We start from the raw sequence: 14,453 nt of genomic DNA on the forward strand, positions 1-14,453 counted from the left end.
AGACAGCAAAACCCCGATATCACAAGCCAAATATCAAGGCTCTAGCTATTATGGAGTTTCAAAGTTTCTTATATATAAGCCTATTGTAAGTACATGTCACACATGCCACATGTCGCTCTAGCTACTATGGCTTTGGAGAAGAACATTTTTAAAGTACGATAGCTGAAAACCTAATTTCAACCAATGTGACCCATATGTTCAATGAACTAGAACCATATGAACAACTTTGAAAGAGAACTACCCAGAGATCATTTGTGTAAAATTTCATCAGAATCAATTCAGTGGTTTTGATGGAGATGTCATTTGAAGAAATTGTTGATGACAGTCTGGCAGCTATTTTTTTTTGATGAATCAGAATAATTTGAACAATCTTTGAAGAGGGTCACACAAGGACCATTTGTGTAAAATTATTTTAAAATCGGGCCAGCAGTTTCACACAAGAAGATTTTTAAAGTTTCCACTATATGTATACATATTTTGTAAATTGCTTGATGATGCTAATTGTTTATCTATTATGGGCTTATCAGGGATTTATCTAAGGTTTAACAGCTAACTATCAACACCACTCTCTTACTAGCCAGTGTATTGCTATTGTAAATACTGCCTAGAGTTAAACTGCAGTTTATCTGTTTACCTGGAACAGACCACGTGACTCTCCGTTGATATGGTCAAAAAAGTGACAACGCCCCCTGGAGGGCACGTATTTGTGACAAATCAGTACAATTGTAACAAATTTGTGTGATCGGACCAGCGGTTTAGGAGATGCTGTTTGAGGGTTTTTGCTATTTTAAGCTCTGGTGGACCTTATGTGCAACCAAGTGGAACCGTTTGAACAAAATTGATAGAGGACCATCCAATGTACATCCAGGCCAAGTTTAAAATCCATTCAGTGGTTTTGGAGGAGATGTTGTTTAAACACAATTGACCACGGACAAAGCGTGATCACAATAGCTTACCATGAGCACTTTGTGCTCAGGTGAGCTAAAAAGGTCAAACAAGAGTACAACTTTTTTAAAAATAGCATATCGAGGTCTTGGTGCAAAACTATTGTTAGTGTATATAAATAAAGAACAAGATACAATAGTTTTGCGCCAAGCCCTTGATATGGGTTATTTGACATGAGCAAGTATGTAAAGTACAAATCCACTAATGGTTACATCATCGTTCTGTAGTAAACTGTTTTATTTATTGGATTTTACGGGGCACCAACACAGTATAGGTTATATTGCGCCAAACAGAACTACAAATTTTGGTTCCACATCTCATTTACGTTCTGTAGGGTAGATGGTATTTGTACCTGTAATTCTGCACCATACAAGATAAAACTGCAATATACAGAAAGAAATACCAGCACTCAGAGTTTTGACAAGGTTTATTTCAATAGTTTGACAAAAATAATCCATCAATACCAAATAGGTCTGAAGATACCTGTTCTTGGAAACATTGGACACATGTACGATAACCAAAGAAACTGCGAAAATACATAATTACATAAATCATAAATATCTTTAAGTTAGTTATTTTGCATATTTTCTAACAGATTTTTTTCCACTGTTTATTCTTTTTTTTGCTTTGCATAACTGAATGCAATTTGTTATTAAATACAGATACAGAAACAGCAACATGTAAATAAATAGCTAGATTTTCATGTCAGCTTGTCTAATTTTGTACAAGTTAAATTAACATGTACTGAAAATGACATCTAACTTGTATGATATGTATAAAAGTAGCAGAATGAAAGAAACAAAAACACCATTCAAGGTGTCTTATGGTAAAACATTAAATTTTGAAATGGGTAAGTAAAATATTAAGCCTGTGCTGCATTAAACCCAGCTCAAATGCCACAAAAGCCTATGAATTACAAAACTGTTCATAAACAAGAGCTGTCCGTAAGACAGCCAAGCTCGACTATTTGAAATATTGTCCCGGAAGCGGGAAAATATTACCCAAAAAGGTTAAATATCAAAAGAATTTTAAGTTCAAAACGAGGCATAATTTGACCAAAATGCATATCAGTTATGGGACTTGCTGCTATCAACTAGTTTTATAACCCCCAAGGCACGTGAAGTTTCAATTCAATATCTGCATTAGTTTTGGAGATAGAAACTCGCATGTAAAACTTTAACCAGAATTTTCAAAGTCCAAAAGGGGGCATAATTTGCCCAAAATACATGCCAGAGTTATGGGACTTGACCCAGTGAGGTTGGTTATTGATCTAGAAAAAAAAAAGTTTCAAATCTATATGCCTTTTTGTAATTGCTGTACGTACTTGCACGCAAAACTTTAACCAGGATTTTCTAAGTCCAAAAAGGGGAATAATTTGCTCAAAATACATGTAAGAGTTATGGGACTTGATCCAGTGAGGTTAGTAATTGATCTAGAAAAAGAACAAGAGCTGTCTCCATAGGATGACACATGCCCCCAATGGCACTTTGAATGAATAGTTATGGCCGATGTTAGAGTTTAGGACCTTTGACCTACGGACCTGGGTCTTGCGCGCGACACGTCGTCTTACTGTGGTACACATTCATGCCCAATAATTTTAAAATCCATGCATGAATGACAAAGATATGGACCGGACACGCCCATCAATGCACTATCATGAAATATGACCTTTAACGTCTAAGTGTGACCTTGACCTTTGAGCTACGGACCTGGGTCTTGTGTGCGACACGTCGTCTTACTGTGGTACACATTCATGCCAAGTTATTTGAAAATCCATCCATGGATGACAAAGATATGGACCGGACACGAATGCACTATCATGAAAAATGACCTTTAACGTCTAAGTGTGACCTTGACCTTTGAGCTACGGACCTGGGTCTTGCGCGCGACACGTCGTCTTACTGTGGTACACATTCATGCCAAGTTATTTGAAAATCCATCCATGGATGACAAAGATATGGACCGGACACGAATGCACTATATGAAAAATGACCTTTAACGTCTGTGACCTTGACCTTTGAACTACGGACCTGGGTCTTGCGTGCGACACTTCGTCTTACTGTGGTACACATTCATGCCAAGTTATTTGAAAATCCATCCATCGATGACAAAGATATGGACCGGACACGAAAATTGCGGACAGACTGACAAACCGACAGACGGTTCAAAAACTATATGCCTCCCTTCGGGGGCATAAAAAATAAGTTTCAAATCTATATGCCTTTTAAAAATAGCTGTATGTACTTGCACGCAAAATTTCAACCAGAATTTGCTAAGCCCAAAAGGGGGCATAATTTGGCCAAAATGAAGGTCAGAGTTATGGGACTTGCTGCTATCAACTAGTTTTATAACCCCGAAGACACATGTGAAGTTTCAAATCAATATCTGCATTAGTTTTGGAGATAGTAACTTGCATGTAAAACTTTAACCAAAATTTTCTAAGTCCAAAAGGGGGCATAATTTGCTCAAAATACATGTCAGAGTTATGGGACTTGACCCAGTAAGGTTGGTAATTGATCTAGAAAACGAAAAAATAAGTTTCAAATCTATATGCCTTTTAAAAATAGCTGTATGTACTTGCACGCAAAACTTTAACCAGAATTTTCTAAGTCCAAAAGGGGGCATAATTTGGCCAAAATGAAGGTCAGAGTTATGGGACTTGTTGTTATCAACTAGTTTTATAACCCCGAAGACACATGTGAAGTTTCAAATCAATATCTGCATTAGTTTTGGAGATAGTAACTTGCATGTAAAACTTTAACCAAAATTTTCAAAGTCCAAAAGGGGGCATAATTTGCTCAAAATACATGTCAGAGTTATGGGACTTGACCCAGAGAGGTTGGTAATTGACCTAGAAAACGAAAAAGTAAGTTTCAAAGCTATATGCCTTTAATTGATGGCTGTATGTACTTGCATGCAAAAACTTAACCAAGGTGTGACGCCAACGCCAACGCCAGGGTGAGTAGAATAGCTAGACTATTCTTTGAATAGTCGAGCTAAAAATTAAAATCATCCAACTTTGAATGATCAGCCAATGGAAAAAAAAACATCAAGAAAAGATTCCATTTTTTGTTCAAGTTTTGACTTTATTCCTTTCTAAACTGTTTAAAGCAAAATGTTTTGACAGAGAAAACGAAAACTTACTTGTGGAGCTTAGCAGAATGAAAATACAGCTATTATTTAATGAAACTTTATTACACGTACATAGAATTTATTATCCGAACAAAAACAAAATTAAGTTACTGAGTTTAAAAACATATATATTTACAGTCACTGATATGGTTCATATGATTTTTCTGTGACTTTAAACAACAATTTCTAACTCATATCTGTTTGAAAATAAGAAAAAAAGGTTTAAACAGAACTAAAAAAGCCACAAGTACTCCAGATCAATTCAATTTTGCCACAAGTCTGAACATTTGAATTTTTTTTATAATATTTGTTTTTAAAACCAAAACATTACTGGGAACAGACTGACACTGAAGAAATCCTGAATGAAAAGGACAAAGATTTATTAGACACAAACTCATATTAGAGAATAGGAACAATTAGTTCACTGTTTCTTTGTAAAAATAAATTTATGTTTGTGTGGCTTGAAATAGTACACACCTAATACATGTATAGCTAAGCACAGTACGAACGTGTACTATCACTAAAAAAACCTGGAAGATTTTTTCACAAATGACCACTATACATGATACTTAATTGTGAATGTAACTCTACAAACAGTTTATATATTATATCAATTTACATTCACTGACAAGGATTTTTCTAGAAACTATTTTAGTGAAAGACGCATAAAGGACATCGTTAAATAGATTTCAAACTTTGGTCGAGGGCAGATATTCAGGTTATATAAGGTACTGACAATCATTCATATCAACTAAACCTCTTTTTTTGTTATGTTGTGGACGTTTAGCATGATCAACATGAATTTTCTTCTAATTAAAATGAATTAATGCAGGTATATACACAATGCCTAATTATATAGGTTTTAGTAAAATTCTCAATTTTAATCCTGAGTGAAAAATGACTTGAATTTCTGACATACAACTTTATGGCTTAACAAGATGTATATCTGTGTGCATGTACTACACGGAAAAACTGCATACATGTTTAAATTAACAACTGAAGAATTAAAAGACCAAGGAGCAAATGTCAAATATTTTGTGGCACATTCTACATAACCACATGCCGTAACTGGATATTGTGGCGCATTCTACATAACCACATGCCGTAACTGGATATTACTATGTAGAAACTTTCTTGTAAAGTACCTTTCATCTGTGTCAGTTTCTATAAAACAATCAAAAGGGTATAAAATGCAAATGAAATCTGACCACACATATTCTTTTTTCAAATAAAAAACAACAACTGTTTTTATAGATTTCAAAAACAGATTTAAAAACTTCTTTCTTTCAAAATAAAATTTCTGTATTTTTCTAAAATTCCAAATATTTCCCTATATGGGAGTACGAATATATATTCCTAGGCAAACAAAAACTGTTTCCATCCTTATTTATTAACAGTCAACTCCAGTTCAAATATACATTTAAATTCATTGAAAAAATGAAACATCTGATTCCTGATTAGAAAATAGAAAACACATGTAATAATATTCAATCACTGCTGTGTTATCTAATGAAATTATGCAAAAAAGATGAATAGTAAGATACTAATCTTGTTTCTAAATGTAAATATGTATTTTTGAAAGTACATACATTTTTGTATTTTATAACATGTACACATTTCATATGATATGAATGGAGTGAAGTGTATTACCAAACAGTGGAAGTTTTCACTTAAACAGTGAATGTAATTAAAACAAAAATGAACTTTTCCCAAATAATATTATTTCAACAAAAGTAAATCTTAATTGCAGAGACAAATATATTAAAGACATAGAGCTAAGTTTTCTGTACTTATCAGGCCGCTTTTCTTTTTACTATTTACTTTAGAAGTCTGTCAGACAGATGTCTCAGTAAGTACTTGTTACTAACTACTATTAAGCAATACCAGTAACCTTTCAATGGAAAGATCAGATTTCTCAGGAGTCGAAATATCTGAAGACATTTAACACAAAGTTGTCTTAGTTAAAAGAAGTAATTCCCTGTGAAGTGTCACATCAGATAAAAAAGACAAGAGCTCGGCCAAGCAGGGCAATATACGCCCGAAGGGTTACATCAGAGGATGGGAGTGAAATTTAAAGAACTTGACTGTTGAAGCCCAAAGCACAGGAACAACAAATTTAAGGGAAGAAATTCCAAAAAAAATTCTAAGTCCATAAAAAAATCCTCACCAGGTACAGATCTGTCAAAATACACCTAAAATTGGAGGTACCATGCATGTTGTACTACAGAAAAGTGGTCTCGCTTTTTCCCTACGGCCAAAAATAAAAAAGTTTCAAAATAAGCTATTTATAGTAACATAAAAGGGAAGTAATTCAAAATATTTTAAAAAAAATTATTGTGAGTGAACAAAAAAGGGATCTGCCAAATAAAAACAAGAGCACTGCAATGCAGAGCAATATACACAAAGCAGTCATATAATGACCTTTGACCCCTAAGTGTGACCTTGACCTTGAACGAGTCATCCAAAACATGTGCTCTGCACGTCGTCTCGGTGTGGTGAACATTTGTGCCAAGTTTCTTTGAAATCCTTCAAGCAGTTCAAGAGTTACAGTGCAGACACGAAAAAAAATGATATGACCTTTGACCCCTAAGTGTGACCTTGATCTTGAAGACAGTCATCCAAAATATGCGCTCTGCACGTAGTCTCGGTGTGGTGAACATTTGTGCCAAGTTTCTCTGAAATCCTTCAAGCCGTTCAAGAGCGGACACAGAACAAACTGATATGACCTTTGACCCCTAAGTGTTATCTTGACCTTGAAGCGAGACATCTAAAACATGTGCTCTGCGCGTCGTCTCGATGTGGTGAACATTTTTGTCAAATTTCTTTAAAATCCTTCAAGGGGTTCAAGAGTTACAGAGCAGACACGAAATTGCTAACGGACGGACTGACAGACGGACGGACACCGGGGGTATAACATAATATGTCCCTTCGGGCGTATAAAAAGAGAAAATAATAAGTAGTCTGGAATTCTCAATATGTAGCAACGTTTTCACCAACTTACAAAAACATTCAGTTTGAGTAAAATATCTGGTTAAAAATAAATTTCTACAAGGTTACAAAGGTGAAATAGTGGACAAATATTTAAATTTTCCTAAATTCATTGTTATGATATTTCTCAGATTTTTTGACACAGTCCTTAAAAAAAGATTATTACTAACTTTAACATTGTGCATGCCCAATGTTCATGATTTTGCTAACCTGACCTACACAAGCCCCGGAAGGAAAAAAAGCCTGAAAATGGCTATAAAATACCATATTCCACTTTCCTTTTTAAACTTTACTTAGCTCTACCACAAAATGAGACAAATAGAATTTCACAGTCAGTTTCTTCACTGGATTATCTGTTACATTTTCAGGACTTCACAAAGTCATACAGCTTCCATTTTTTTTTTACTTTTTCTCTTTTTTTTTTCTTGAACAGATACTTTTCATTTCATGTAGAGCAATAATTATATCAACATCTAATTTGATAAAACAACATCTGTTTCCCTTAACTGACTGAGTAGAAGAGAATAAGTATTTTCCTTGAGTTATTTCATAAAATGCCTGCACATAGCTTTAAATTGCTATATTGTTAGACTTTTAACAAAACCAACATATGCTTCAAAAGAAAATGAATGGAAAACAAAATCTGTTTTAAATAACATCAATCCTGAATTACAATGTAGATGTTTTTCATTACTATATCATTTCACAGCTGTTTTTAAAGAAGACTAAATTAAACAAATCACACAAAAATTTCATTCCTTGAATGTCCTCAACTATTCCCTAAACACAGAAACTTGACCTCCTGTATGAAGTCCAATGAGGGCTTTCCCATGTACACATTGAGATCTACAAATTCTAAAGTGCATACTAATACAGTTAGTGCATGGGCAATAAGAAAATGATACAAAACAAGGATTCTGACAAATACTCAAATGTTAAACAAGGAACATTTATCCCACAATAATGTCTATTTGTATATTCTTCTTTCAACTTTACAGTGCTACTGTGATAACACAGAAATAACAAATTCATAACAAAGAGACAGCCAACTGTATGATGGTAACACAGAAAGCTCTAATTTAAGGAACATCTCAATTTTTTTTAGGTTCTATTCAGCAAGCCACTTTTTCTGTACAATATTACACAGCACTTATAAATACAAGCAATGTAAAATATCCAATCATTACTTACCAAAAATCAGAAACCATGTATTACTGGTAAATAGTGGCTGTTAACTTACGAATGCACAATAGAAAATGTTGTATATTGCAATTTAAGAGCAGTATCACTTGCATATATTACATTCATAGAGTACATTATCATTCCCTGTATAATCTGTCGTCATCCTGTGTAATTCTAGTTTTATTTATTATTACACAATACTTTTCATACATAATTCTAGAATTCTGATTTCTGTTGTACTGGTCACTCCATGTCAAGCAGTAATGACTCACAAGATGCATAATCATTTGATTTGATTTGAAGATCAGCAATGTGAAATAAATCAATTTTAAAGTATTGCATCACTAGTGAATGTAAAAGAAATAAGTATCAGTAATTTACAAGTGCTAAACAATATCTTCAATTAATATTTCCTTCAGACTGATCCCTTCATTCATTGTTTTCATCTAATAAATATGCTGCATTTTGTTGTAAAAGCTTAACCTTTACCCTGCTAAATTTCTAGAATGGACTGGTCTGTGACTCAATCTGGGCAGTACCATTTGTTATTCAAAGGGGTGTTCACTAAACATTTACTGACTGAATAGCGAACAGTGCAGACCTGTGCAAGCTGATCTTGGTCTGCACTGGGCGCAAAGGCATAATCACTTGCCACCAGCAGGCTAAAGGTTAAAGACATGTTACAACTTAATTAGATCAGCTAACTTGTACAATTCGACTGAATAAATCTCTCCTTCATATCCAATGCATGTTCAGTTCCTGTTTACAAACCGAAAAAATAATACAAGACAAAATATTTGGAAAATACTATTCAAATACTATAAATACTCAGGCACAAGCTGACCTTGACAACTGGTCATAGTGTACAGTTTATTTTTTTAGTTTAACGCCATTGTGAATTGATGCCTGTTTAGAATTTACCAAAATTTTGGAGTTTTCTAAACCTAACTCTTCTTAATAATAGTATTTTGACAACCAAATGACTGCAAGCTTTGTCAAAGGTGGTAATTATTACAGTTATATACCTAAAGTCCATTTCAAAAGTTTCTGAATTTTGTACCAGCTATTAGTGGCACATTCCCAACACCAATGAAAATTCAAGAACAAATGTCCACAGGTCTGCTGCCTTATGTCAAACAGGAATATTCCCATCACATTAGGGTGGAGCTCATGACCGCTATGTAGCTGTTTTAAAGCCACTGAGGTCATTGGGCCATCCAGTCATATGACTTTTTTTACCACACTTTTTGTCAATGTCATCATTAAGACTATGCTATAAATTCTAAGAACTGTAAAATGACAAATAAATGGGAGTGACTAGATTCTGCTAATTTCATGTTTTTGTTACTTTTGCAAACCCAAGTCCTTGGTTAAATTTATGGCTTAGGTGAGGAATAAACATTGCATTATTTTACAGTTATTAAATTTCGGGAAACTTTGGCTGCAAGAAGGTATGTGATATTACAGTTGCCTTCTTTGTAATTACAAAATCGACTTATGCTTGTGTATTTACAATACTTCGAAAATAATTGTAATGTACATCTATACATATATACTTCATTAGTTTTGATTTGCAATTTTATATTATACATGTATCTAAATGCAAAAATGAAAAAAAGAGAGAATTAAATGTATCAAGAAATGACACACATATTTCGTAACTATATTACTGGCATTTATACCACAATAACATTCAATAAAGTCTACACAGCGGAATGATTTACACAGTCACACAATACCTATAACAACAGGTCAATTCCTTTAGAAATAACATACATCAGTATTTTTGCATGTTTATCACATTTTATAATTTGGATCCCAATGTAATTTCAATGAATTTAATGTAAATGAAATTGCAATACCTGAATTTTCTTCGCATTACTGTTTAATAAAAATTGATGTAGCATATCATTGCCATGTTGCTATTTCCGAAACTATTTATAGAGAGACAAATTTACCATACACAATGTTGACGTACACATGTATGTTTACAGGCTATATGTATGAGCAATAGTCAAAATTGTTCCAGATATCCCATCATACCCATGCTTGGTAGGATTATTTATCATTAATAATTTCCAGTAAAATTTACTTTCCGAGTTTATTCTCAGTTATTACCTCTTACCCTGCTATTTTTCTAAAATGGACTGGTCCATCATTCAATTTGCGCAATACCATTTATTTTTCGAAGGGGTGTTCACTGAAAATTTACTGACTGAATAGCAAACAGTACAGATCATGATCGGACTGCATGGATGTGCAGGCTGACCATGATCTACACTGGTTGCAAAGGCAGAATCACTTGCTGCCAGCAGGCTAAAGGTAACGGTCTTGTGATTTATGACAATGTAAAAGAAAGACAAGGGGAAAAGAGAAGAATAATGCCTACAGTATAATCATTGTCTCTATCACTGCGAACATCAACAGATAAAGTGAAATTACGTGATAACTGAACATTTTTATTTATTGTACTAATTTTTCACAGATCAAATTTTGGCAATTTTAATTGCAAAAATTAGATAAGCACAAAAAACACTGATATATGGTATAAAAGAATACAATAATTTTTTAGGGTACCAGGCTAATTTTAGAAAGCATTCCTAATGTTAGCATAATATTTTTTTTATAATCATCAACATTTAAAACAGAACTTTACAACTTTTATCAGTTTTCAATAATAACATGCTTTAATTATCTCCAATGTATTACATTTAACATCTGTGGTATGTAATAGCTGTTAGCCAAGGTTTTCTGTCTCACAAAAACTCAGCTTTGTATTAGTGCAAGCCAACTTCCCCCACCCCTCCCCACAAAAACAAGAAGTGGTAGACAAATGAACTCAATCATAATATCTGTGTACTAATGAGAGTGAATGCAGTATTTTTACAACATATTTCCCCAAATATGCATGTACCAAGGCAAGTTATATGCAAACATGAACAAGCCATTTGACAAAGAAATACAACAGAAAATTTAGTTTCGTTGTCAAAATGGCCTCTTTAAATATGAAGAGGAAGAAAAAACAGTGATAAAATCTCAACCTCTATGAAAAACGTATCCCTGAAAAAACATTTCAATAACTACATACTAAAATGATAAAAATCTTAACTCTAAATAAAAACTGCTAGAATTTTGAATTTTTTTTAAAAAAAAGTATAAAAAAAATCCACTCAAAACTTCAAATTAACTTATTGCTAGTTTAACACCCATTCATTAGATATTAAAAACAGATACTCATTAAAAGTCAAGGTCTGCAGTAAAAAGACTTCATGTTCAAAGAATAATGACATTTCAATCAGAAATAAACTCAATTATAATATGACATTAATAATACATTCATAGAAGTGTCACATTACTACACATAGAATTATGACATTATCATAATATGCTTGTCATTGGGAATGCAAAAAATATTACATACATGCATATTCAAGGGGTCCATTTATACACAGTTATTATACATACACAAACCCTCTGTATAATAACTATTATCTAGTGGAAAACAACTTCGCACATATATAAATACTTAGTCATGACAACCAAATATAAAGATATACTTTTGGAAAAATGTGAAATCAATGGCACAGTCATAAAGAATATATGTAATATATATATCTGATAGAAAATCATTGACTGGATAACTTTTGGCAATATTATAGGCCTGCATATCATGTGGTGACGATACATAGGTTTTCAAAGACATGTAACTGGCATTCATCAATAACATGTCAGTCATATTGTTTAAATCATATATGTTGAAATAATTTCATTCAGGAATGTAAATACAGTTAAACACTGAACATTCCAGCTTGCTAGATGTGCGCATATCACTTTAGTTTTCCCAGGTTACAAATGAGCTTCAGAAATACAAGGACCATATAAGAATCTCACTGGTTGAAGTTGCGGATGGAAATAGCTGGACAGTAACTGTTTCAGTGACAACGAGGCAATGCTGAGTTACCACAAAACTGTTACCCTAGAGCCAGATATTTCCATCTGCCCCTTCAACAAGTGATAGATTCTTTTTCTTTCATACATTAGTCTTCAATTGACAGAAGAAATAAAACAAACCAGATGCTTTTCTTTCAAGCAACATTTTATTACAGTAGCATATGAATTTACATATTCATGCCTAACTTTTCCTAAATTTCCATGGGATGTGTGATGAATTTTTCCAGCACCCGCAAAAACAAGGGAAAATCCTGACTGGCATGCAAGAATATTAACTGCTGGAGTCCTCAACACTTCAGCAAGCAGTGTTTCACTGTATAAGAGGAAAGAACCCGAGTATTGCAAGGCAATACATGACCTTCACTTTTCAAGGTCTACCATCATAAATTATCCAATGGCATGCTTCAATACATTTCTCTCTTGAATCTCTTTTATGGATATTACTGGGAATAAAGCAAATATATGATATTGTATTTGCTAAGAAAATAACCTTGAACTTAGTCTGACACACTGTCACCAAAAATAGTATCTTTAGATTGCCCCAAACAGATGTATCCATTCCACTTTGGAGGAAAGACTGTTAATTATACTTGACAAACTGGGACATCTCTACTTACAACTGGCAAACCAAAAAAGTAAACATAGTTACAGAACTGTGAAATGCAATTATTACAGTAACATCAGAATTAATCATTAAGGATTAATTCCCCCTTATTCAGCATTTTTGAATATTTTGGGAAAATAATTTTCACTAAAACTCAGATTTTAATTACTTCAGTGGATGTTTAGTTACTACTAACACAAAGATTTAATCTCAATTCATTACACTGTAACTTAATTTTGTGACAATCTGGTTAAAAAAAATCTGATAGTATAGTACCTATGCCAAGTCCACAGAACAAATAAATGGCATATTCCCTGCAGCAACTGAACTTGTTTGAGCTTATATGAATGCCTCATCTAGCAAGTTACATTTATACTTAAAAATTTATTCCCACTCAATTTATTTTTTATCTTTGAATAAGCAATTATACCATAATGATGTTGACAGGAACATTAAACAAAATACAAAGTAATTTTGTTTCCCAAAAACATTTAGTCTTGTTAAGAATTTATGCATACGAGGAACACCTGCTTTCTGAAACTATTCATTCTTGAGGGAAGCCTACATCACTTCTCTCTACATTTCATAAAACACATTTTTGACCTCTTTACATCAAACATTATTCATCATTCTAGCTAATTAACAATATTTCGTTGGTTCCTTAAAAGTAATCAACCAATTTCAAACAATCATACCCCATAATTCTACTTGTAATACAAGCAACCTTTTGTGATTGCCAAATCTCACAATTATAATCCTACATGGCCAACATATTACCCAATAAATACATCTAGCAGCATGTTTACAAAGCATTTACAAAATCCTAACACTGTTCTACTGCACACATCCGTCATAAGCTTACAGGCGTCGCTAACCCATTCATGATCCTCTGCCAGAGCTCTTTACGGCATGACTTTGTTCTCCTCAAGCTCTGTAACAGTTCTTGAAACTGGACCATACCTCCGGGTGTAATGTAGAACACATTTCTAGCACTACAAATGATACTAACAAAGTCATCGTATTCTGATGTGTTAATGTGATGAATTCTCTGATGAGCACATTGTATAAACCTGAAAAAAATATTTTTTTTGATCACAGTCAATCTACTTCAGTATATTTCAGTAAACATTTTTTTTTCAAACATTCAAGTTGTCCAACAAAATGTTCTTTAATCTTTTACCAAGGTTTAAAACAATGTTTTGGCTAATATCTCCAAAATTTGTTAGAAGGGCAGGTAAGTCTATTTTTCTTTAGAAGATCTTTTTGAGAGGATATCAGGAATGTTAATGTTTCATTGGTCAGAATGTAGACATGGAAGCGTGCAACTCAATAAAAAGAAAATGACAGATACTGCACAGACAATTGTCCATTTGCATTTATTTCTCTTTAATGCAAACTTGTGAAAATTCTGCTACCAAAGTGAAAATCAAATCTCTTTGATAGGTGTTCTGGCTAGGTAGGGGGAGGGGGTGTGACCAAGGCAAGGGGGTGACCAGGTGTGGGTGCACAACTTCACATGTTTATAATAAATGTTCATGGAAAAGAATGAAAGAAAATTAATAAAACTCTACATAATGTAAGTCTGTTATGTACAAATATGTGGATTTTTACACAATTAAAGGGCAATAACTCTGAAGTTACAAAATAAATC

At 33.3% G+C, this 14,453-nt stretch overlaps 1 protein-coding gene across 1 annotated transcript in view; it reads right to left on the minus strand.

Moving 5' to 3' along the window:
- Positions 1–1,354: 1,354 nt before the first annotated feature.
- The window catches only part of LOC123562398 (zinc finger SWIM domain-containing protein 8-like), a 57,086-nt gene continuing 43,987 nt past the window's right edge, over positions 1,355–14,453 (minus strand). Inside the window, exon 21 of the mRNA XM_053537327.1 lies at positions 1,355–13,872. Coding sequence (XP_053393302.1) covers positions 13,653–13,872 — 220 coding nt within the window. The 3' untranslated portion in view covers positions 1,355–13,652. The remainder of the gene's footprint in view (positions 13,873–14,453) is intronic.

This window comes from Mercenaria mercenaria, chromosome 2 (assembly GCF_021730395.1).
Source record: "Mercenaria mercenaria strain notata chromosome 2, MADL_Memer_1, whole genome shotgun sequence".
NCBI lineage: Eukaryota > Metazoa > Mollusca > Bivalvia > Venerida > Veneridae > Mercenaria > Mercenaria mercenaria.